The 27,401-nt window shown below is 37.7% G+C and overlaps 1 protein-coding gene across 1 annotated transcript in view; it reads left to right on the forward strand.

Annotated features, from left to right (window-relative positions):
- Positions 1-27,401, forward strand: part of LOC106086997 (tyrosine-protein kinase receptor torso) — a 147,592-nt gene that overhangs the window by 18,628 nt on the left and 101,563 nt on the right. Inside the window, exon 3 of the mRNA XM_059368461.1 lies at positions 13,334-13,571. Within this exon, the coding sequence (XP_059224444.1) occupies positions 13,334-13,571 (238 nt within the window). The remainder of the gene's footprint in view (positions 1-13,333; positions 13,572-27,401) is intronic.

Below are 27,401 nucleotides of genomic sequence, written 5' to 3' on the forward strand. Positions count from 1 at the left end.
TTTATAGGGGAGCTATATCAGTTTCTTGACTGATTTCAGTTTCTTGACCGATTCAGCACAGTGTTTGGAAGTCATAACTAAACACTATGTCCAAAATTTCAACCAAATTGGACAAAAATTGCGGCTTCCAGAGGCTCAAGAATTCAAATTGGGAGATCGATTTATATGGGAGCTATATCAGTTTCTTGACCGATTTGAATCGTATTCGGCACAGTATTTGGAAGTCATAACAAAACACTATGTGCAAAATTTCAGTCAAATTGGACAAAAATTTAGGATTTCAGGGGCTTAAGAATTCAAATCGGGAGATCGTTTTTTATGGGAGCTATATCTAAATCTGTACCGATATGGCCCATTTGCAATCCTCAACAACCTACATCGATATTAAGTATCTGTCCAAAATCTCAAGCTGCTGGCTTTACGCGTTTGACCTTTATAGTGATTTCGACAGACGGACGGACAGACAGACGGACGGTCGAACAGACGGACGGACGGACAGACAGACGGAAGGGCATGGCCAGATCGAATCGGAATGTCGAGACGATCCAAAATATATATACTTTATGGGATCGCAGATTAATATTTCGAGTTGTTACAGACGGAATGGCTAGGTTAGTATACCCCCATACTATGGTGGTGGTTATAAACATGAAAAATGAGCAAGCGCGATGAACTTTCCTAATCGACATTCTAACATTTTGATAATAAAATTCAATAATTTGCAAGCGTTGTTCATTTGTAGGACGATTCATGAAGATGTTTGACAGTGAAATAAAACATGGAACGTTTTCGAGCTGTTTTAAAACCAATGGTGCCAAAAATATCCCCCATTATATAGATTTCATGATGGGCATGACATTTTAAGTCGATCTAGCCAGTCTGTCATTGACAGCCAAGTCAAACGGTTGTGCGTAAATAAACATCAGCTGATATTTTAAAAACTAACCAGAATTGTTGGCTAATTTTTTAATGGCTTCGAAACGTAAGCAATTTTCGGGTAATAGCCCAAAATACAAACATCGAAGGATTATTGAGACTCGACGTGAAAACAGGTTCCAGGAACTTTCTGACCTGGACGACGATGATGATCAAGCGGGAACCGAAATTTTCCCAACCAAAGTTCCGCCTATTGTTATTGACACATCCCATTCATTTACGGATGTAATTAAGCTTCTTGGTCAAAATGCCAAATATAAGAGGATGTCTGTTGGTACGAAGGTAATGGCCAACTCGTTGAATGATTATAGTGAGATGATAAGCAAACTAAAAAGCAATAATATTGTGTTCTACACTCACCCAGTCAGGGATCAAAAGAAGTTTAAGTTGATTTTATTTGGTTTACCTCAGATAACCATAAATACCATCACGGATGAACTTAAAACTTGCTTCAACATAACTCCAGTTAGTGTTACGGAGATAGTTACTCAAAAGTCTAACAAGAACGACGCTATATACTCGGTGGAATTTGATCGCGGGCAAATTTCTAAAAGGGAAGTAAGAACTAAGGTGAAATATTTGTTTAACGTTGTTATCCAATGGAGGAATCCATTAAGACGGACAAAAGGTCCAACTCAGTGCACAAAATGTGCCATGTATGGTCATGGTGCTTCCAATTGCTTTAGGAAGAGCACCTGCCTAATCTGTGGAGGTTTGCATGATTCATCAACATGCCAATTGAATAAGACGTCATCAGAAGGACCCGAAGTTTATAAATGCTTTAATTGTATAAAAAGCAACAGGAGAAACGTGAATCATAGGGCAGATAACCCTAAATGCCCTTCTCGTCAAGAATACCTAGACATACGCCAAAGAATAACCGAAAGAAACGGTCCCAGGATCTCGAGAAACCGAAATGTAGAGTATTCTTACTCTGTAGAAGACTTTCCTCAAGAGGTTGGCAATCATACGCAACCTCCAAACCGTATTTGGCCAAACCAGCAGCCTGGAAATCAACAAAGATTTAACCAAAATCAAGGTCAGTACCATGATAATGATGATCTACCGAATGATAAGATTTTGGAAATTTATTTTGAAGCTATCGATGCCTTGCAAAAATGCAAGAACAAATTCGATAAAATGCGAGTTTTAGGAAATATGCTCAAATATGTCATATAATTCCTCTACAATTAGAACGCTTCGTGTTATGCACTGGAATGCACAAGGCATAACAAATCGATCGAATATTGCACAGCTACAACACTTTTTAAATGAAAAACAAATAGACTTGCTCTTTATTAACGAAACATTTCTTAAATCACACCACAAATTTAAATTAACAAACTACAAAGTATACAGAAAAGACAGGCGATCTCATGGAGGTGGCGTACTTATAGCAATCAAATACTCAATCCCGCATCAGCTTATATCTTCATACTCAACTACAGTATTGGAAAATGTGTCCTTAAAACTTCAAATTAACAATCGTCCAGTCCGCTTCACAGCAGCTTACAACCCAAGATTTTCCTCCAGCTTTCTAAACGATATTAAAAAGATTACCACTGATGATGGTGATTTCTTCATATTTGGTGATTTGAATGCTCTGCATACCAGCTGGCATTGTATTCGTAACAATTCTGCTGGTAACTGTCTTTACAATCATCAATTACAAAGTAATTTTTATATCCACGCCCCAAACTCTTTTACCCGCTTTGGCCAAAGAACCTCCTTTGTACAACCTTCTGTTGTTGACATTCTTTTGACGAATTCATCTTTACAAATTTCTAATATACGTTCTCATCCCGGAATATTACCGTCTGATCACGTTCCAATCTCATGTGATATTTTTGGTTCAGTTGAAGAAAATATTATTAAAATTCCTCAATATAATAGAGCAAATTGGGATGAGATACGCAACTGGGTTGATTGCAAACTTGAGTGTTTACACTCAGTAGAAATAACCACAAACAACATCGAACAACGATTGTCTCTAATAACTAAAACGCTACAAGAAGTAAATAATAAAATACCAACTGTCAGAAAACTCAACAATAAAAACAATCTCTCCAAATTAAGTGTCTACTTAATTGGTCAGCGAAAAAGATTCACAAGAAAACTGCAAAGAGCACATGATCCAGATCAGATGATTTTATTGAAATCACTCATCAAACGAATTTCACAGCTGATTGACGAAAACGTGTCTAATGATGTCAACAACAACTGGAATACATTTCTATCTAAACTCCCAGCTGGTAGTAAAAACTTTTGGAGAGTTTCAAGGGCCATGAGGTGTAAGATAACAGCCGTTGAAACACTAACCGTAGATGGTGTAGACATGGAGAGAGCTGACATAAAAGCAAACGTCATTGCTGACACTTTTGAGAGAGCACATAAAATTACGCACAGCGATCATTCGGCAGCTGATCGTAAAGTGGTGCAACATGTTCAGTGGTTAAACTCACAGAGCATTACAATTGAACCATATGATCTTACCACAGCGGAAGAGGTAAAATTTCACACAATATCACTGAAAAATAAAAAATCACCTGGATTAGATGGTATAAAACCATTGATAATTAAAAGAATGAGTGACAATTTTTTTGTACTTTTAACACAAATCTTTAATTGGTGTCTGTGTAACGGCTACTTTCCTCAGACTTTTAAAGCAGCGAAGGTAATTCCCATTCTTAAAAAAGGTAAAGCAGCAAACTTGGCTTCAAGTTATAGACCAATCAGCATGCTGACTGTTATAGATAAAGTTTTTGAAAAAATCATCCTGTCGAGAGTAAAAAGATTTACAGAACAAAACAACATTATCCATAAATATCAGTTTGGTTTTCGTGAAGGGCTTTCAACAATTCATCAACTGAAACGAGTTTTGAAATTAATTACCGACAACAAAGTTGAGAGAAAAAGTACAGGAGTGGTATTGCTCGATATCGAAAAAGCTTTCGATACCGTATGGCATAATGGGCTCGTATATAAATTAAATGAATTCAATTTTCCAATATTCATACAGAAAATGATAAAAAGCTTTTTAGAGAAGAGATCATTTTTCGTTTACGTGGATGGCCAGAAATCTTCTATGAGAACTATAAACGCGGGAGTCCCTCAAGGTGCTATTTTATCTCCAATACTTTACTCTATATTTACATCTGATTTTAAAATTGGAAAGGAACAGTCTGTCGCCTTTTACGCCGATGATTCGGCATTAATTTCAAGCGGAAAGGTGTCAAATGCTATCGTTAAAAACATGAAAAAAGGTTTGATGGCATGTCAACGCTATTTCAAGAAATGGAAAATCAAAATTAACCACAATAAGACACAGGCAATTATATTTCCATATAATAAATCACCCAGAAGGATACCATCTCTAGCGCTATCAGTCAATGGTTCTGATATCCCGCTGCTTGATTCAGTTAAATATTTGGGGATAACTTTTGACAAGAAACTAAATTTTAAGCATCATATTATAGATATAGCTGACAAAGCAATTAAATGCGGCAGAGCTCTCTACCCTCTCATAAATAAAAGGTCATTGCTAACACCGAAAAATAAAATCTTACTGTACAAAATGTGTATTCGCCCAATAATGGCATATGGATGCCAAATATGGTTCAAACGGAGTGCAGCATCGAATCTAAAAAAATTGCAGATAATACAAAATAAAAACTTGAAAACTATTCTAAAACTACACAGAAGATTCTCAACTCGTACTTTGCACGAGACCTCTAAGCAACCTACAGTAAGCTATTACTTGGCAGAACTTACTCAAAGGTTTGAAATGTCTTGTAGATTTTCTCCCTATGAAGAAATTAGAAATTTAATCAGATAACCAGAATTTCGCAACTTCTGTTTTGAAGTTGTTGTAATTGGGGTTTCTATTAAATTTCGGTATATAAAATAAGGTCTTTTTCTATCTTTTTGCCTTAACCTTGCATCTCATTTATAAATCCATAAAAATTTGATGATAAATCACTATAAAATGCTTAAGTTTGCTGTAATACTTGTAAGTAAAATCTCAAAATAAGTTTACAATAATTACAAATGTACCTGTGATAATGATAGTTAAAATAAAAATAAAAAAATAAAAAAAAAGTCGATCTAGCCATGTGCGCCCGTCTATCGAAGGCACTCTAACTTTCTAAGGAGTAAAGCTAGGCGCTTGAAATATTTTACACAAATAAATAATTCTTACTAGCGTAGGTCGGTTGGGATTGTAAATGGGCCATATCGGTCCACGTTTTGACCGATCTCCTAATCGGACCAATATAAGCCGATTTCCCGATTATACTACTTGAGGCCCTAGAGGGCGCAATTCTTATCCGATTTCGTTGCAATCGGACGTTATGACGTTTTCTATGATATTCAATAGATGTGCCAAGTATGGCTTGAATCGGTTCAAAATCGGATATAGCTCTCATATAAACCGAACTTCAGATTTGACTTCTTAAGCTTCTAGAGGGCTGTATTTTTACACGACTTGGCTGAAACTTTGCACAACGACTTCTCCTATTGACCTTTAATATAGTATAGTTAGGAGGCCACCGTAGCGCAGAGGTTAGCATGTCCGCCTATGAGGCTGAACGCCTGGGTTCGAATTCTGGCGAGATTATCAGAAAAAAAATTTCAGCTTTGGTTTTCCCCTCCTAATGCTGGCAACATATGTGAGGTACTATGCCATGTAAAACTTCTCTCCAAAGAGGTGTCGCACTGCGGCACGCCGTTCGGACTCGGCTATAAAAAGGATGCCCCTTATCATTGAGCTTAAACTTGAATCGCACTGCACTCATTGATATGTGAGAAGTTTGCCCCTGTTCCTTATGGGAATGTTCATGGGCAAAATTTGCAATTTTACTGGTATAGTTAGCATATAAACAGATTTACCGAATGAACTTCTTGAGCCTCTAGAGGGCGCAGTTCTTGTCTGATTTGGCTGAAATTTTAAACAACGACTTTTCTTATGACCTGCAGCAGCGTGCCAAATATCGCTGAAACTTTGCACAATGAATTCTACTATGGTCTCTATCATCCAAACCAAGTATGGCCCAAATTTAATTATCAACTAGCACAGCAATACTGATCCATTATCCTGATATCGCATAAAAAACATGACAAATGCGATCCATGGTCTCGGCCGTACTTACCACGCTTTAACTTATTTCGTTTGAATTTGGTTCTTATTCTGCATGATGGCTTATTTTTATTGAACAATTAAAAACCGTAACATTTCTGTGAAATTTCATTCCGTTCAATAACGGGTTTCTCACCTTGCGTCTTCTTGGGTTCGTTTGAATACCATAGAAATTTTACATTTTTCCCATTCAATCATATCAAGACACACACAACGTTGTGGAAAGTGTAGGAGTTACACTCACTCTGCGCAGCAAAAACTCCTACGTTTTTGTGTTACCATCACTGCATCCTGCATCCCTCTAAGAGTGTCCTTGTGTTGGTTTTTGTTAACCACAATTATGTGGATTGTCGTAATTTAATTTTCTTTTAAATTATTTTAAGGCTTGCTCGCAGGAGTATAGCAGCCAACTTGCACATGCCACGCGATTGTTAAAAGCGTGTATTTTTATAACCCGCACAACTACTGTGGTACAGGGTATTAATACATAATGTCATTGTTTGAAACACCCAGAAGGAAGGGGTGATAGATCCATTGATAAGTGATTCCAATTGTTAATCTGCCTGTTTGTTTGTCTGTGTGTCCACGTTTATTTGTGTACACTGAAAAAAAAAGTTATCCAACATTTTAAGATTTTTTCCTTATTCGTGGGATTTTTAGCAATGAAAATGAGCCACAGAACCAAAACTTTAAAATAAAAGAAGCTATCTTTAAATGTAATACCCTATTTACTAACGGACATAACCATCCGTTTCAAATTTCGACAGCTTATTGATTCTTATTTTACTTCTCAGATGATTGTTCAATTATTATTTTTTTAAAAGTTCATTTTTTAAACTTAGCACCTTATACTAAAAAATTTAAACATTTTAAGACGTTGCTATTTGTAAGTCCATTTTGCGTAACATTCCGCTATCCGCAACCTGTGGACGCGCCCGGTAGTTCGCAGCTAAGCTTCTCGTAACAGCGATGTACACCGCACAGATCGGACCTCAAAGTTCCAGCTTGTATGGTGCTTACAGCTATACCATGTCGGGGGAGTTTTAGTCTTCCTCTTTTGTGTAAATCACAATGTTTACCTTCAAACGACTTACTCGCTGAAGCTTCTCGTCAGGATTTGAACCCAGGCGTTCAGCGTCAAAGGCCGACATGCTAACCTCTGCGCTACGGTGGCCTCCAGTATCGATATTTATTATAAGAAATATCGAAAATAGCGAAAATATGCGATTATCTATAGTTTGCCAGCTTTAGTCGAAGGCGTCTTTGTAGTCGACGAAGATATGGCAAGTGTCGAACTGTCCTTCATGGTTGTTTTCGAGAATTTGTCGCAGTATGAATATCTAATCTATGATGAACTTGCCAGATCTAAAGTAGCATTATGGGGCCCACTTATCTCGTTTGACTACTGATTTCAATCTTACACCCAGCACATTCGAGAGTATCTTGTATGCGATGGTCAGGAAACGTATTACCCTGTAGTTGGCGCATACCGTATTGTATACTTTCTTGTGCTCGGGGCATAGTATTCAGAGCCTCCAATCATGGGATATTCGTTCTTCTAGCCAGAACGAGCAGCTGAGCTAATGCACCTTATAAGCGTTTCCCTTATGGTCTTAAATAATTCCGTTGGCAACCCATCGGCTCCTGCTGCTTTGTTATTTTTTAGTCGGGTCATTGCTTCTTTGAGCTCATTCTGACTAGGCGGTAAACATTCTATACCATCAACAGATATCCTCACAGCCGTCACTATCGCCAACTAGGGTTAGATTCCACATATAAAAAGTACACTATCTATAACCTGATATAGCTCCTACATAAACCGATCTCCCGATTCAATTTCTTGAGCCCCTGTAGGGAGCATTTCTTTACCATTTTGGCTGAAATGTTGTCAAATTACTTTTTGAATTTCAACAAGTAAAAGCGTGCTAAGTTCGGCTGGGCCGAGTCTAATATACCCTCCACCATGGATTGCATTTGTCCAGCATCTCACAGAGCATAATGATAAGAATTACGTCCCATATGGGACGATAAAATCAAGCGATGGGTTTATAAGTCAGCTATATAAGGGTATGAACCGATTTGAACCATACCTAGCACAGTTGTTGAAAATTATAACAAAACACACCATACAAAATTAAAGCCAAATCTGATAAGAATTGCGCCCTCTGGAGGCTCAAGAAGTCAAGACCCCAGATCGGTTTATATGGGAGCTATAACAGGTTATGAACCAATTTGGACCATACTTAGCACAGTGGTTGAAAGACACAACAAAACACCTCGTACAAACCTTCAGAAAAATTGGATTAGAATTGTGTCGTCTAGAGGCTCAAGAAGTCAAGATCGGTTTATATGGCAGCTATATCAATACATGAACAAATATGGCCCATTTACAATCCCAACCGACCTACACTAATAGGAAGTATTTGTGCAAAATGCAAATCTAGCGCTAAGCTTTACTCCTCCGAAAGTTAGCATGTTTTCCACAGACAGAAAGACAGCCAGACGGACCACACGGACAACACGGATATATCGACTTAAATTATCAAAACGATCAAGAATATATATACTTAATTAGGGTCCTACATCAATATTTCGAGGTGTTATAAACAGAAAAGCGATGTTAGTATACCCCCATCCTATGTGGAGGGTATAAAAACTCAGCCAAATATGGCCCAAATCGGTCCAAAGGCTGATGTAGCTTCCATTGAAACCATTTTCCCGATTTGATTTCTTGAGCCGCTAGAGGGCGCAATTCTCAACCAATTGGGACGAACTTTTGTGCAATAATTTCTTTTATGACTTTCAACAACTCTGTAGGGTATGATAAAAATCGGTCTATAACCTGATATAGCTCACTTATAAGCCATTGTACCGATTTCATTTCTTCAGCCTCTAGATGGCGCACCAATTGGTCTGAAATTATGCTCAATAATTTTTGTATGAGAGAAGTTTGGCATGTAGAATAAATTATGCCCTTCAACTACATTTATTTTGTATACATTTTTAGCAGAATCCATAGTGGAGGGTTCCCAAGATTCGGCCCGGCCGAACATAGCACGCTTTTACTTGTTAAATTTTTATACCCTCCACCATACGATGGGGATTTACTAATTTCGTCATTCCTTTTGTAACACATCGAAATATTGATCTGAGACCCAACAAAGTATATATATATTCTTGATCGTCTTGACATTCTAAGTCGATTTAGCCATGCCCGTCCGTCTCTCCGTCTGACCGTCTGTCAGGCTGTTGAAAGCCCGCTAACTTTCGAAGGAGTAAAGCTAGGTGCTTGAAATTTTGCATATTTACTTCTTATACGTGTAGGTCGGTTGGGATTGTAAATGGGCCAAATTGGTTCATGTTTAGCACGATAGCACCCATATCAACCGATTTAAGCTCTTGACTTGATGTATAGCTGCCAAGTAAACCGATATTGGATCTTGACTGCTTGAGCCTCTAGAGGGCGCAATTGTTTGCCGATTTGACTGAATTTCTTCATCAAGTGTTTTATTTTGACTTCCAAACAACTCTGCTAAGTATGATCCAAATCGGTTTATACCCTCCCATAAAAACCGATCTCGAATCTTGACTTCATGAGCCTCTAGGGGGCGCAATTATTTTCCGATTTGGCTGAAACTTGGCGTGAGGTGTTCTGTCCTCACTTCTAACAAATGTGCCATGTATGGTTCAAATCGGTTTATAACCTCATATAGCTCCCATATAAACTTATGTCGGATCTTGAATTCTTGAGCCGCTAGAGGGCGCCATTATTATCCGATTTGGTTGAAACTTAGCATGAAGCGTTTTGGTTTGACCACCAACAACTGTGACAAGTATGGTCTAAATCGGTTCATAACCGGATATAGCTCCCATATAAACCGATCTCGGATCTTGACTTCTTGAGCCGCTAGAGGGCGCAAATATTATCACATTTGTGTGAAATTTAGCACGAAGTATTTTGATTTGACCACCAACAGATGTGCCAAGTATGGTCCAAATCGGTTGATAGCCTGATGTAGCTCCCATATAAACCGTTTTCGGATCTTGACTTCTTGAGCCGCTAGAGGGCGCAATTATTATCCCATTTGGTTGAAACTTTGCATGAAGTGTTTGGGTTTGACCACCAACAACTGTGCCAAGTATGGTCTAAATCGGTTCATAACCGGATATAGCACCCATATCAATCGATTTATGCTCTTGACTTCTTGAGCCGCTAGAGGGCGCAAATATTATCAGATTTGTCTGAAATTTAGCACGAAGTATTTTGATTTGACCACCAACAGCTGTGCCTAGTATGGTCCAAATCGGTTGATAGCCTGATGTAGCTCCCATATAAACCGTTTTCGGATCTTGACTTCTTGAACCGGTAGAGGGCGCAATTTTTATCCGATTTGGCTGAAATTTTGCCTGAAGTGTTTTGTTTTAAAATCTAACTACTGCCCCAAGTATGGCTAAAACCATTTCATAACCTGATATTCTTATATATAACATTCAATTTGTGTTTGTTTGTTTGTATGTTAGACTATATAATTTTTTGATATCGTGAGGGGGCGGACCCTCCCCCTTTCCACAAAAGTACTACCAAAAATAAAAGTGGACCAATCGGGACAATATGAGATTCAAATGAAAGGTATTCAAGAGTAGAGTACGAATTTCATGTTAAAAATTGTGTCCAAGTATACCCGGGGGGCCGCCCCAACCCCTAAACTCCTTAAAATAGATTTATTTAACGATCATGGCAATATGGGACTCAATTGAAAGGTATTCGGGAGAAGATTTCGAATATGGTCAGGAAGTAGGAATAGGCCTTATAATTTATTGATAACGGAAGGGGGCGGACCTTCCACCGTCACCCCAAAAACACCAACCAAAATCAAAAGTAGACCGATAAGGACAATATGTGTATCAAATGAAAAGTATGCGGGAGTAAATAACAAATCTGGCATACAAATTCATGTCGAAGTATAGGGGGGTCACCCCACTCCCACAAAAACGCCCAAAATGGGCACATTAGCCAATCACAGATATATGGGACTCGGTTTGTTTGTTCCGTATAGACTGAAAAACGGCAGAACCGATTTTCTCGAAATTTTCGCATATTGTGTAGGTTGGTCTGGAAGAAAACATAGGCTATATAATTTTTCGGTATCGAAAGGGGGGAAGGAACCTCCCCCTTATGCCAAAAACACAACTCAAAATCAAAAGTTGACCCAACGGGGACAATATAGGTAGCAAATGAAAGGTATTGGAGAGTAGAATACGAATATGGCAATAAAATTTGAGTCTTAGTACCCATCGGGCCGCCCAACCCCAAAACTCCGCCAAAACTCAAATGAAAGGTATTCGGTAGTAGATTTCGAATCTGGCATACAAAATCAGATCGAAGTATAGTCAAAAACGCCATTAGACCCATTATGACTATATGATTTCGTGAGCCTCCAGAGGGCTCAATTATTATCCGATTTGGCTGAAATTTTGCATAAAGCGTTTTGGTTTTACCATCAACAACTGCGCCAAGTATGGCTCAATCCGGTTCACAACCATATATATTGGTTTGCCCAAAAAGTAATTGCGGATTTTTTTAAAGAAAGAAAGTAAATGCATTTTTAATAAAACTTAGAATGAACTTTAATCAAATATACTTTTTTTACACTTTTTTTCTAAAGCAAGCTAAAAGTAACAGCTGATAACTGACAGAAGAAAGAATGCAATTACAGAGTCACAAGCTGTGAAAAAATTTGTCAACGCCGACTATATGAAAAATCCGCAATTACTTTTTGGGCAACCCAATAGCTCCAATATAAACCCATCTTCCGATTACACTTCTTGAGCCTCTAGAGGGAGCCCTTTTTTCTCAGATTTGGCTGAAATTTTGCACAACGACTTCCTGTATGACTTTTAACATACGTGTTATGTTATATATTGAATCGGTTCATAACCTAATACAGCTCCCATATTCCCATTTTTATCCGATTTGGCTGAAATTTTGCACAATGAATTCCACATTGGTCTCCAACAGCCAAACCAAGTGTGGCCCCAATCGGTTTATAACTTTGTGATCTGTGGCCTGCTATAGCTCCCATATAAGCGAATCTTTAGATTTGACTTCTTGAACTGCTAGAGGGCGCAGTTTTTAAACAGAATGACTGAAATTTTGTTTTGACTTCTAACAGTTCTGTTAGGTATGGTCATTGCTCCCATATGAACCTGGAATTTCCAGATTTAATTTATTGAACCGCTAGAGGGCGCAGTTTTTAAACAGAATGACTGAAATTTTGTTTTGACTTCTAATAGTTCTGTTAGGTATGGTCATTGCTCCCGCATTTAAATCGATCTACTTAATTGACTTCTTGAACCACTAGAGGGCGCTGTTATTAACCAATTGGTTTGAATTTTTATACAATGACTTCTGTTATGACTTCCAACAACTCTGTTTATGGTCAAAATTGGTCCTTAATCTTCTAGTGCTCGCTCAAAAACCAATCAATGTGCCTGTTCGACATGGCCGAATTTAAAGCGCCCTTAACATGCATACTTGTTTCAAACTTGAACCGCTAGAGGGCGCAGTTTTTAAACAGAATGACTGAAATTTTGTTTGAGTTCTAACAGTTCTGTTAGGTATGGTCATTGCTCCCGCATATAAATCGATCTACTTAATTGACTTCTTGAACCACTAGAGGGCGCTTTTATCAACCAATTGGTTTGAATTTTTATACAATGACTTGTGTTATGACTTCCAACAACTCTGTTTATGGTCAAAATTGGTCCTTAATCTCCTAGTGCTCGCTTAAAAACCAATCAATGTGCCCATTCGTCATGGCCGAATTTAAAGCGCCCTTATCATGCATACTTGTTTCAAACTTATTTCCAAGAATTTGTTTACTAAATTAAAATGTGTACCTTATATAAAATTCAATTTATACCAAATTGGCTAGCAAATCATGTTTGCAAAACTAATTTATATGATATCCAAAGTTCTGGGAAATTTTATTGAAAATCTAGCTGTTGCGTAACCAATGCATATAAAATTTGGTGTATATGAAAATCTTATTTCAAGGCAACCAGTTTACCTTTAACGTAGGCTGTCCACAATTGATGAAATCTGTGCTTCATTTATTTTTAATTGCGAAAAAACCTCTTTATATTGGTTATTTATTTTGCACGATGGTTTTTTTATTATTAATAATTATTGGTATAAATTTAAGCTGTTTGCGTTGAAAACAAGATATATTTTTTAATCTCATGTTTTTTTTTTTTTTGCAGTCAGATGAAAACTTTTTCACCATCGATGGACTGACACCCAATTGCACTTTCAATATATCTGCCCTGGCTGTTCATTCGTCGAACACGTATTCTGTCATTGCCAGTCAACAACAATACCAGACGTTGCGACGTGGCTACACGCCGGGAAATGTCACCGATATAAAAGTCTCGGATTTCGTGGAAGATACCGTGAATCGAACCCATCTGTCGGCAGTACTGACATGGAGGCCACCGCCAGGTGAGTAAACAACTAAAATTTTCCTTTACAAGTTTTTTTGAGTAAAGAATTTAAGGTTGCCAGTCAATGGCTCAGCAAATAATGGCAGGGTAATGCACACTTTCAAGCTATGGGTTTTCTAAAGGGTGATTTTTTTGAGGTTAGGATTTTCATGCATTAGTATTTGACAGATCACGTGGGATTTCAGACATGGTGTCAAAGAGAAAGATGCTCAGTATGCTTTGACATTTCATCATGAATAGACTTACTAACGTGCAACGCTTGCAAATCATTGAATTTTATTACCAAAATCAGTGTTCGGTTCGAAATGTGTTCATTCACCGTAACGTTGCGTCCAACAGCATCTTTGAAAAAATACGGTCCAATGATTCCACCAGCGTACAAACCACACCAAACAGTGCATTTTTCGGGATGCATGGGCAGTTCTTGAACGGCTTCTGGTTGCTCTTCACTCCAAATGCGGCAATTTTGCTTATTTACGTAGCCATTCAACCAGAAATGAGCCTCATCGCTGAACAAAATTTGTCAAAATTTGAACACATTTCGAACCGAACACTGATTTTGGTAATAAAATTCAATGATTTGCAAGCGTTGCACGTTAGTAAGTCTATTCATGATGAAATGTCAAAGCATACTGAGCATCTTTCTCTTTGACACCATGTCTGAAATCCCACGTGATCTGTCAAATACTAATGCATGAAAATCCTAACCTCAAAAAAATCACCCTTTAATAAGGACTTGATGGCCTTTTTTTAATAAAGGGTGATTTTTTTGAGGTTAGGATTTTCATGCATTAGTATTTGACAGATCACGTGAGATTTCAATTGGAAAAAATCGGTTCAGATTTAGATATATCTCCCATATATATGTTCGTCCGATTTGCAGTAATAATGCAATAAAATGGTCATTTGTTAACCGATTCTCTCAAAATTTGGCAGGAAGGATTTTCAACTTTTTCTCTCGATATTACTGGTGAATTTCGTAGATATATATCGATCGATTTTCACTTCTCTGGTCACAGCAAGCGCATTTATTGACAAATCTTCCCAAAACTTTGTACAACGCTTTCCTCAATGACTTCTACAATATCTACAAAATGTGGTCGAAATCGGTTCAGATTTAGATATAGCTCTCATATATATGTTTGTCCGATTTGTATTAATAATGCAATAAAGTGGTCATTTGTTAACCGATTCTCTCGAAATTTGATAGGAAAGATTTTCTAATGACTCTCGACATCACTGGTGAATTTTATAGAAATCGGTTCAGATTTAGATATAGCTTTCATATATAAATATCGCTCGATTTTCACTCCTAGAGCCACTGCAAGCGCATTTATTGACCAATTTTCACAAAATTTTGTATTACACTTTCCTCGATGACTTCCACAATATCCATAAAGTTTGCTCGAAATCGGTTCAGATTTAGATATAGCTCCCATGTATATGTTCGTCCGATTTTGAGAAATATTGCAATTAGGTGCGAATTTATTAACCGATTCTCTTGAAATTTGGTAGGAAGGATTTTCTAATGACTCTCGACATCACTGGTGAATTTTATAGAAATCGGTTCAGATTTAGATATAGCTCTCATATATAAATATCGCTCGATTTTCACTCCTAGAGCCACTGCAAGCGCATTTATTGACCAATTTTCACAAAATTTTGTATTACACTTTCCTCGATGACTTCCACAATATCCATAAAGTTTGCTCGAAATCGGTTCAGATTTAGATATAGCTCCCATGTATATGTTCGTCCGATTTTGAGAAATATTTCAATTAGGTGCGAATTTATTAACCGATTCTCTTGAAATTTGGTAGGAAGGATTTTCTAATGACTCTCGACATCACTGGTGAATTTTATAGAAATCGGTTCAGATTTAGATATAGCTCTCATATATCTATATATCACTCGATTTTCACTCCTAGAGCCACTGCAAGCGCATTTATTGACCAATCTTCTCAAGATTGTGTACATCACTGTCCTCGACGACTTCCACAATATCCATAAAGTTTGCTCGAAATCGGCTCAGATTTAAATTTAGCTCCCATGTATATGTTCGTCCGATTTTGAAAAATATTGCAATAAAATCGTCATTTGTTAACTGATTCTCTCGAAATTTGATAGGAAAGATTTTCTAATGACTCTCGATATTACTGGTGAATTTCATAGAAATCAGTTCAGATTTAGATATAGCTGTCATAAATATATATATCGCCCGATTTTCACTTCTATGCCAACATTTTATACAGCGCTTTCCCCGACAACTACCACAATATCTAAGAAGTTTGCTAGAAATCGGTTCAGATTTAGATATAGCTTTCATGTATATGTTTGACAGATTTGCAATAATGTTGTCATTTGTCCACCATATTTATTACAGTTTGAAGATATTTGCTCGAAATTTGATACGGATTTTTTAATAACCTTATAAAAACATCCTCCGAGGGTAATGAAAATTGATTCAGAATTAGATATAGCTCTCACTTTGTACCTATAGTGTAGGTGTAGGGTATTATTAAGCCGGCACCGCCCGACTTTTGTCTTTCCTAACTGGTTTAGTAAAAAAATGTATTTTCTTTGATTAGTCTTTATTGAAAAAACTTGCCTCAATACCTTATTTTTCTTCTTTTTGCTTGTAAAGAGAATAAATTGTAGATGCTTTGGTCACCTCGGTATTAAGCAAATTTGTAGGGGCTGACAAATCTTCATTTATGGTCCGATTTTGAAAATACTTACAAAAAAGTCCGCTTGTGATGTACCATATCTCCACTGGCTTCGAAGTTTTGCCAAAAGGCACCCGGACAACCTAGCGCCTTGAAATCACACAATGTCGCTAACACCTCAGCTCAAACCATTTCAAATTTCAAAAAGATATCTCTACCCGTTCTCACAAGGCATATTTATGAATAGTTTTTTTTCGATTTTCTGCCACTGTGCGTTGTCGGTTTCATGGCATAGACCAATGACTTGATATAGCCCTAATGAAAATAGTCTGGACGGGTCAAATCGCACTAACGAGACTGCCAATCGACTGGGCCATTTCTTGAGGTGACACGCTCATCACACTTACTCTTCAATAAATTGATTGTAACGTGTGGTGTGTGGCTGTGGCATCGTCCTGTTGAATCCACATGTCGTCCACGTCCGTATCATCCAATTCATGCCAATAATAATCAGTGAGCATGGTGCGGCAGCAACGTCGACGAAGAAGTATGGCCCAATGACGGCGCCGGCTTTCAAACCGCACAAACACTTATTTTTTGTGGATGAAGTGTTGGTTAGTGAAGCGCATATGGATTTTTACCTGAACACTAATGCATATATTGCTTATTGACGAACCCATTAAGCAAAAAATGAGCTTCATAACTGAAGCAGATTTTGCTCCTTAAATAGCGGTCATCGATTCCGAATTTCGGTAGTAAATTTGTACTTTACCATGATGAAAATGTTGAGTTTACTGAATAAATTGATCGATGATTAGTGTAAAAGTGCGTTCACAAATTAAATACAATGTTTTCAAGTGCCTATTGGAATACCCTTTATGTGTCTACAATGTCAAAGAATATTTTAAAACAAAGTTTAATTAGTGTTGGAGCAAGGTGGCTATGTCTGAAGGTGACATAGTCAAAACATGTTTCTCAACTTTAAAGTTTGTCATAGTACAAATTTATAGACAAACAAAATAGTAGACATATTATTAAAAGAAGGACAGACGCGACTAACAAAACTTGAGATATAATCGATAAATAAACGAAAAAAACAATGGACATTAAATAAGGACCGCAAAAGGATGTCTGAAGAATTTGACGGAACATATTTGAAATTATGGGACTTCAAATAAAAAAATCTGGTACAAAATTTTGTAAAAATCGGACCAAAACTATGGCTTCTACGGCTTTAAAATGCCATGTCGGATGAAAAATATATATGGGAGCTTTATCTAAACCAGATCCGATTTGAATGAAATTTCGCACACGTATTGGGACGCCAAATAAAAACGTGTCATGCAAAACTTTGTAAAGATCGGATCAAAATTGTGGCTACTACAGCCTTTAAAGGCCATATCGTCTGAAAGATATATATGGGAGCTATATCTAAATCTTAGCCGATTTTTATAAAATTTTGCACACTCATTGGAACGCCAAATAAAACATCTGGTGCAAAATTTCGAAAAGATCGGACAAAAATTGTGGCTACTACATCTTAAAAAGGCCATATCGGCTGAAAAATATATATGAGAGCTATATCGAAATCTGATTCGATTTTGATGAACCTCGGCGGATGTTTTCAGATGGGTTAGTAAACAACTGTAATAACCATGGTTGACAATTGACAACTTTATTGCAAATAACCCAAAATCTGAAGAACATATATATGGGAGCTATGTATATCGTAATCTAAACCGATTTCGAACATACTCTATAAATATTGTAAAATTCGTCGAGGAAAGAGGTGTGCAAAATTTTGGTCAATAAATGCGCTTGCAGTGCCTCTATATTGTGATGGAAAAGTCAGTACTTTAGTACTTTTTTCCGTTCTTTTTCCACCCGACGAGTACCATAGTACCCCTGCGACGGATTTAGTACTTTTCAAGCAAATTTTTCAAACAATTCGGATGTTTTTGAACCTTTTTTGTCGCCATATTTAACTTTTTGAGCCTCTAGAAAACTTTGGCAGAGACACGGACCCTTGATACTTGGCCTCCGGATTCTATACAAGATTCGTGCTCGACTCCAAGGTATTATTCATTTAAGTCCTATATTGTACCAATCGGTCTATATAGCGTGGGGCGTTCCCCTAGTTTCTTGACTTGAAATTTGAATATCTGATTTGTGTTTTTGGGTTACTATCATTGTGCAATCACAAATTCGTCCAAGCATCTCCGATATATATACAATATTTATATATATATATATATATATCTCGGATACATCGCAAACACTTTACCTTCGGCTTTCATATACAGAATGCAGTCCGATTAAAGCTTTAGCTCAACGATGTGCCGAGTTCGAATGACGAGTGTCATAGTGCCACTACTTCGTAGAGGCATTTGTTTAGATATCTCACAAATATGCTTACCTCTGCGGAACGGTGGGCGCCTTCATTTTTGTTTAGGGTTATATAAAGTTTGGTCTGAGTACAAAACCCTTCAGGGATTTTCTTTACTTAAATTTCCTTCACACATTGTGTAATCTGCAATCGGCAGGGCAGAAGTTTTCCAGAGATATATTTTGCATACCTTTATGAAAAAAGTACTCTCGGTCCAAAAAGCATCTTTTTAGTACCATTTTATAGCTTGTATTTTCCATCCCTGGTGTCTAGGGCATATCGGCAACCTATTGTTCTTGTTCGCGCATCAGTTTGTGTGTTGGAATTTAAGGGACTGCCTAATTGGTTTGCTGGCTCTTTAGAACATCACTGACACAGTAGTGTTATTTTTTTGCAGGCTCAACGAGTTGCCACTACAAATTGAGAAGCTCAGCAAAAATAGCCTTTTTAGTATTTTGAACGAAAATTAATGTTTTAATCATTTGGTTTGCAAATACAAACAATTAATTGTAGCACATATGTACTTTATTAGCCAAAAATGGCTGAGAGACCGGTTTATATGGGAGCTATATCAGGCAATAGACTCACACGGACCGTAATTGGCACAGTTGTTTGTTTATAGGCTCAAAAACGGCTGAAATTTTCACAGATGGTGCAAATTGATTCTATGGTGGAAAAAAAGGTACCAAATTTTTGATATTTGAAGGGGGGTGGACCCTCCTCCTGACCCTAATTTGAATGAAATTTCGCACACGTATTGGGACGCCAAATAAAAACGTGTCATGCAAAACTTTGTAAAGATCGGATCAAAATTGTGGCTACTACAGCCTTTAAAGGCCATATCGGCTGAAAGATATATATAAAGGTAGATACCTAGGGGGACCGCCCCACCTACCAAATGTATTCATAGACCAATCACGACAGTATGGGACCCAAATGAAAGATATTTCAGAGTAGAAAACGTATCTGATATCCAATGGTCGGACCAAGTGTTTGGTGGACCACCCCAACTCCCAAAACACCCCTAAATCGGACATATCTACCGACCATGGCAGTATGGGACTCAAATGAAAGGTATTTGCGAGTGAAAGGAATTTGCGCTTGGATAAAAATCCCAATACTGAACTGTATACCACCGTGTATGTGGAATCAACTTCCGGCTAATGTTTTTCCCACCCACTTTGACATCCAAAGATTTAAGACAAATGTCAATTAGCACTACATCCTTTTTCCCCCCTTCAATTCCTAATTTCCTCTCGCCAACGCAATGCACTGCATTCATAGGGGACATCCCCTGCGTGTTGGCTGACAGAAAAAAAACACCCCTCAAACAGGACTTGCTGCTGATGATGGCAATATGGGGCTCAAATAAAGGTAGTTGTGTGTAGAAATCGAATCTGAAATCTAAAGGTGCGACCATGTGTTTGGGGGGGATCTTCCCCAAAAACTCCCCCCAAAGAGGACAAATTTACGGTCATAGCAATATCGGTCTCAAATGAAAGGTATTTGGAAGTAAAGCACAAATCTGATATCAATATTGGGGAAAGAGTAATCTGACGTATTTGCTGACCATTGCAATATGGGGCTTAAATATAAGTTATTAGGAGTTGAACACGAATCTGATATATTTATATATTTTTAGGGCCAAGTCACTGAGTGGCCGCCCCATCCTCTAAAACAAGCCCTCAAGCCGAACATGTTTGCCGATTATGGAAATATGGAGCTCAAATGAAAGTTATTTGGGAATAGACCACAAATCTGATATCAACATTCAGCACCAACTGTCTAGGGTATGTCCCAGCCTCATTACAGCCCCCAAATAGGACGTATTTGCTCACCATGACAATTTCGGTTTTAAAGAGAGTGGAGCTCGATATTGATAGTTTTAAGGGGCCCATACCCCAAACCGGATATATTGGGTTGCCCAAAAAGTAATTGCGGATTTTTCATATAGTCGGCGTTGACAATTTTTTTCACAGCTTGTGACTCTGTAATTGCATTCTTTCTTCTGTCAGTTATCAGCTGTTACTTTTAGCTTGCTTTAGAAAAAAAGTGTAAAAAAAGTATATTTGATTAAAGTTCATTCTAAGTTTTATTAAAAATGCATTTACTTTCTTTTAAAAAATCCACAATTACTTTTAGGGCAACCCAATATTTGCTGACTTTTGCAATAAGGGGTTCAAATGAAAGGTATTTGAGCTAAGGAAACGTATTTGATATCCAATTTTGAGTGCAATAGCAATATGGATGCTGATATATTATCAGGGCTGCACCCTCTTTTCAACCTAACCAAACCTAAGCCTCTCGTCACTGAAAAATAGTTGTGTAGAATGCTCTATGGCGACAAACATCAATTTTGCCTGAATTTTAATAATTTTTGGCACTTCAAGTACATATTTACTTCATTTCATGTTGCATGGAGCTATTAAAAGATACATTTTCATTCATAGTTGCAGGAGAAAATTCACCAATGCCTGTTGTGTTCAATGCCTATTTCATATGAACTGCGTACCTGCAAGCGAAATTTTCGTCAATGGTACCGGTAATGAAAATTTCGTTTAGGATATGTCAATGCATTTCGCCAAAGGTGATTACTGCGATTTGGGGGCAGTATGCAACTCAAACGAAATTTTCGTTGCGTTAAGAAATGCATTGCATTGAAATGCATATCCTAAGCGAAATTTTCGGTCCAAATTGGATGTTCCTAGAAATAACTTTGTCATTTCAATATATTAAGAAAAAATCCTCTAATTTAAGAATTATTAGAATATGTGCTTTTTTCCTAAAATTTTTTGTTTTGTGGAATGTAACTTTAATGAGAACTTCAACATGCCGAAACAATATCTAGTGTTCCAAATTCCTAGAAACATTGTTTTCAATTGCTTTAGTTAATAAAAACTGCTGCGTGGAAATTAAATGAAAACACAAACAGGAAAAACCAAATGTGAACCCACATTGGTGCCTTGCAATGTTTCAAGCGAACTCCTTCAATGCGTTTGAGGATGTGGTATGTGCAAAAGCTCAATTAAAATTTTCCATTTCGCCAATAGAGGATTCGGGGAAAACATGTAAACATGTAGGGGAAACTAACACTAGAGGGGGTAGTTAGGGGCTAGTGGCTGGTACTATGTTCGTTTTTCACCATTGAAAATGAATTTTTTCGCGATTACTTTATTGAAACACTACACAAAAAACAATTTTATTAAAATGTCACCATAAATAATGAGGGAATGTCCTACTGAATGAAATCAGCAAGTTTTTTTGCCTTAAAATCTATTATCTAAACAAGTAAAAGCGTGCCAAGTTTGGCCGGGCCGAATCTTATATACCATCCACCGTAGATCGCATATGTCGAGTTCTTTTCCCGGCATCTCTTCTTAGGCGAAAAAAAAGATATGAGAAATGATTTGCTGTGATATTAGAGCGATATCAAGATATGGTCCGATTTGAATCACAATTAAATTCTATATAGGAGACCTGTGTAAAATGTCAGCCAATTCGAATATGAATTGTGCCCTTTGGGGACCCAAGAAGTAAAATAGAGAGATCGATTTATATGGGAGCTGTATCGGGCAAAAGACCGATTCAGATCATAATAAACACGTATGTTGAGGGTTATGAGAGAATACGTCGTACAAAATTTCAGGCAAATCGGATAATAATTGCGACGTCAAGAAGTCAAGATCCCAAATCGGTTTATATGACAGCTATATCAGGTTATGAACCGATTTGAACCTTATTTGACACAGTAGTTGAAAGTAAGAATAAAATGCGTCATGCAAAATTTCAGCCAAATCGGATAGGAATTGTGCCCTCTAGAAGCTATATCAGGTTATGAACCGATTTGAACCATACTTGGCACAGTTGTTGGATATCAAATCGGATAAGAATTGCGCCCTCTAGAGGCTCAAGAAGTCAAGACCCATGATCGGTTTATATGACAGCTATATCAGGTTATGGACCGATTTGAACCATACTTGGCACAGTTGTTGGATATCATAACAAAATACTACGTGCCAAAATTCATTCAAATCGGATAAGAATTGCGCCCTCTAGAGGCTCAAGAAGTCAAGACCCAAGATCGGTTTATATGGCAGCTATATCAGGTTAGGGACCGATTTGAACCATACTTGGCACAGTTGTTGGATATCATAACAAAACACGTCGTGCAAAATTTCATACCAATCGGATAAGAATTGCGCCCTCTAGAGGCTCAAGAAGTCAAGACCCAAGATCGCTTTATATGGCAGCTATATCAGGTTATGGACCGATTTGAACCATACTTGGCACAGTTGTTGGATATCATAACAAAATACTACGTGCCAAAATTCATTCAAATCGGATAAGAATTGCGCCCTTTAAAGGCTCAAGAAGTCAAGAACCAAGATCGGTTTATATGGCAGCTATATCAGGTTAGGGACCGATATGAACCATACTTGGCACAGTTGTTGAATATCATAACAAAACACGTCGTGCAAAATTTCATCCCAATCGGATAAGAATTGCGCACCATAGAGGCTTAAGAAGTCAAGACCCAAGATCGCTTTATATGGCAGCTATATCAAAACATGGACCAATATGGCCCATTTACAATACTAACCGACCTAAACAATAAGAAGTATTTGTGCAAAATTTCAAGCGGATAGCTTTACTCCTTCGGTAGTTAGCGTGCTTTCGACAGACAGACGGACGGACGGACATGGCTAGATCGACATATTATGTTGCCCAAAAAGTAATTGCGGATTTTTCATATAGTCGGCGTTGACAAATTTTTTCACAGCTTGTGACTCTGTAATTGCATTCTTTCTTCTGTCAGTTATCAGCTGTTACTTTTAGCTGGCCTTAGAAAAAAAGTGTAAAAAAAGTATATTTGATTAAAGTTCATTCTAAGTTTTATTAAAAAAGCATTTACTTTCTTTTATTTTACATCCTATGGTGGAGGTTATAAAAAAGTAATAGGCGAAAAATATCGCGAAAGTGAATATAGTACCAGCCTTACGATGGTAATGAAAATGTATCTCTAAACAAGATCCTGAGAAGACAAGGCTATTACTGAGTGAAAGATGGAAGGAGGTCTGTATGGTGTTTGGTATCATTAAGATTCACATAGGACTGCGGGCGCATTTATGCAGACTACTGTAGAACACAGGCTGTATAATACCCTACACCTACCATATAATTACAATGTGGGAGCTATGTCCAATTCTGAACCAATGTTGATGGACTTTGGCGGATGTTTTCGGAGGGGTTATTAAACAATCCGTATAAAATTTTGAGCAAATATGTTCGAATAAATACGGCTGACAAATAACAACATTTTGCAAACTACCCAAAATCTGACTAACATATATATGGGAGCTATATCTAATTCTGAATCGATTTCAAGCAAATTTCCCAGATAATGTGGTAGTCGTTGGGTAAAGCATTGTGCAAAATTTTGGCAAGATTGATCAAAAAATGCGCTTGCAGTGGCTCTTGGAGTGGAAATCGGCTGATATACATATATGACAGCTATATTTAAATCTGAGCTGATTTGTATGAAATTCACCAGCAATGCCGAGAGTCATTAGAAAATCTTTCCTGCCAAATTTGAAGAGGATTGGTTAACAAATGAGCACTTTATTGCAATATTTCTCAAAATCGGACGGACATATACATGGGAGCTATATCTAAATCTGAACCGATTTCTAGCAAACTTCTAAGATATTGTGGTAGTCGTCGGGAAAAGCGCTGTACAAAATTTTGGAAAGATTGGTCAATAAATACGCTTGCAGCGGCTCTAGAAGTGAAAATCGGGCGATATATATATGAGAGAGCTATATTTAAATCTGAACCGATTTCTATGAAATTCACCAGTAATATCGAGAGTCATTAGAAAATCCTTACTGTCAAAATTTGAGAGAATCGGTTAACAAATGACCATTTTATTGCATTATAACAGCAAATCGGGCGAACATATGCTTGGGAGCTATATCTAAATCTAAACCGATTTCGACTTAACTTTATTGACATTGTGAAAGTGGTCGAGGAAAGTGTTCTACAAAATTTTGGAAAGATTGAACAAAAAATACACTTGCAGTGGCTCTAGGAGTGAAAATCGGGAGGTGTATATATAAGGGCTATATATAAATCTGAACCGATTTCTATGAAATTCACCGGTTATATCAACAGTCATTAGAAAATCCTTCCTGCCAAATTTCGAGAGAATCGGTTAGCAAATGACCATTTTATTGCATTATTACTGCAAATCGGACTAACATATATATGGGAGCTATATCCAAATTTGAACCGATTTTTTCCAATTTCAATAGGCTTGGTCTCTAGGCCAAAAAATATGCCCGTACCAAATTTTAAAACGATCGGATGAAAATTGCGGCCTGTACTTTGTACACAAATTAACATGGACACACAGACGGTAAGACAGACAGACGGACATAGCTAAATCGAATCAGATAGTGATTCTGAGTCGATCTCAATACTTATCAATGGGTCTAGCTCTTTTCCTTCTGGGTTTTAGAAACAAATGCACTAAGTTATAATACCCTGTAACACAGTAGTGGTGTGAGGTATACAAATTGTACTCAGCTGTTCGCATGACCTCACTTTAAAAGTGCATCCTGGGTAGATCGGTTCATTCGTAATGTTCTTTAATGTTGCAGATCCTTATTTTGCCACATAAGCGTGTGTTTACTTTCAACTGGCAGCATCTTTTTTCGCACATTTGTCCAATTGTAACACTTCGAAATATTCGTCCAATACCCCATACATTATATATATTCTTGATCATCATGATATTTAAAGTCGATCTAGCCATGTTCGTCTGTCCGCCGAATCTGACTGTCGAAAGCACGCTAACTTCCGAAGAAATAAAGCTAGGCGCTTACATTTTTGCACAAATACTTCTTATTAGTAAAGGTCGCCTGGAATTGTAAATCGCAAAATCGGTCAATTTTTTGATATAGCTGCCATACAAGTTGATCTGCCGATTAGACTAATTGAGCCTCTAGAGGGCGCTATTCTTATCCAATTTGGCTGAAATTTTGTACGTGTCATTTTGATATGACTTCCCACAACTGTGTCAAGTATGGTCTAAATCAGCTCATAACCTGGTATAGCTGCCATATAAACCGATTTGTCGATAAGGCTTCTTGAGCCACTAGAGGGCGTTATTCCCAACTAATTTGGCTGACATTTTGCACATTTCGCTTTGGTATGACTTTCAATAACTGTGCAAACCATGCTCTAAATCAGCTAATAACCTGGTATAGCTGCCATATAAATCCATCTGCCGATTAGACATCTTGAGCCTCTAGAGGGCGCCATTCTTATTCAATTTAGCTGAAATTTTGCATAAGTCATTTTGGTATGACTTCCAACAACTACGCCAAGTTACGATTCCCAACAATCGCACTAAGTATGGCCCGAACCGGTCTATAGCCTGATATAGCTCCCTTATAAGCCGATTTGACTTCTGGAGCCTCTAGAGGGCGCCATTCTCAACCAATTTGGCTGAAATTTTGTACGTGTCGTTTTGGTATGACTTTTAATAACTGTGCAAACCATGGTCTAAATCTGCTCATAACCTGGTATAGCTGACATATAAACCGATCTGCCGATAAGACTTCTTGAGCCTCTAGAGGGCGCCATTCTCAACCAATTTGGGTGAAATTTTGCACATGTCATTTTGGTATAAATTCCAACAACTGTGCGAAGTAACGTCTTCTGACAATAGCACTAAGTATGGCCCTAACCGGTCTATAGCCTGATATAGCTCCCTTATAAGCCGATCTGCCGATTAGACTTCTTGAGCCTCTAGAGGGCGCCATTCTCAACCAATTTGGCCAAAATTTTGCACATGTCGTTTTGGTATGACTTCCAACACTTACGCCAAGTTACGATTCCCAACAATCGCACGAAGTATGGCCCTAACCGGTCTATAGCCTGATATAGCTCCCTTATAAGCCGATTTGACTTCTTGAGCCTCTAGATGGCGCTATTCTCAACCAATTTGGCTGAAATTTTGTACGTATCGTTTTGGTATGACTTTCAATAACTGTGCAAACCATGATCTAAATCAGCTAATAACCTGGTATAGCTGCCATATAAATCCATCTGCCGATTAGACATCTTGAGCCTCTAGAGGGCGCCATTCTTATTCAATTTAGTTGAAATTTTGCATAAGTCATTTTGGTATGACTTCCAACAACTACGCCAAGTTACGATTCCCGACAATCGCACTAAGTACGGCCCGAACCGGTCTATAGCCTGATATAGCTCCCTTATAAGCCGATCTGCCGATTAGACTTCTTGAGCCTGTAGAGGGCGCCATTCGCAATCAATTTGGTTGAAAGTTGGCACATTTCGCTTTGTTATGACTTTCAAAAACTGTGCAAACCATGGTCTAAATCAGCTCATGACCTGATATAGCTGCCATATAAACCATTCTGCCAATAAGATTTCTTGAGCCTCTAGAGGGCGCCATTCTCAACCAATTTGGCTGAAATTTTGCACATGTCGTTTTGGTATGACTTTCAATAACTGTGCAAACCATGGTCTAAATCTGCTCATATCCTGGCATAGCTGACATATAAACCGATCTGCCGATTACACATCTCGAGCCTCTAGAGGGCGTCATTCTTATCCTATTTGGTTGACATATTGAACACTTCCCTTTGGTATGACTTTCAATAACTGTGCAAACCATGGTCTAAATCAGCTCATGACCTGATATAGCTGACATATAAACCATTCTGCCAATAAGATTTCTTGAGCCTCT

Source organism: Stomoxys calcitrans, chromosome 5 (assembly GCF_963082655.1).
Source record: "Stomoxys calcitrans chromosome 5, idStoCalc2.1, whole genome shotgun sequence".
NCBI lineage: Eukaryota > Metazoa > Arthropoda > Insecta > Diptera > Muscidae > Stomoxys > Stomoxys calcitrans.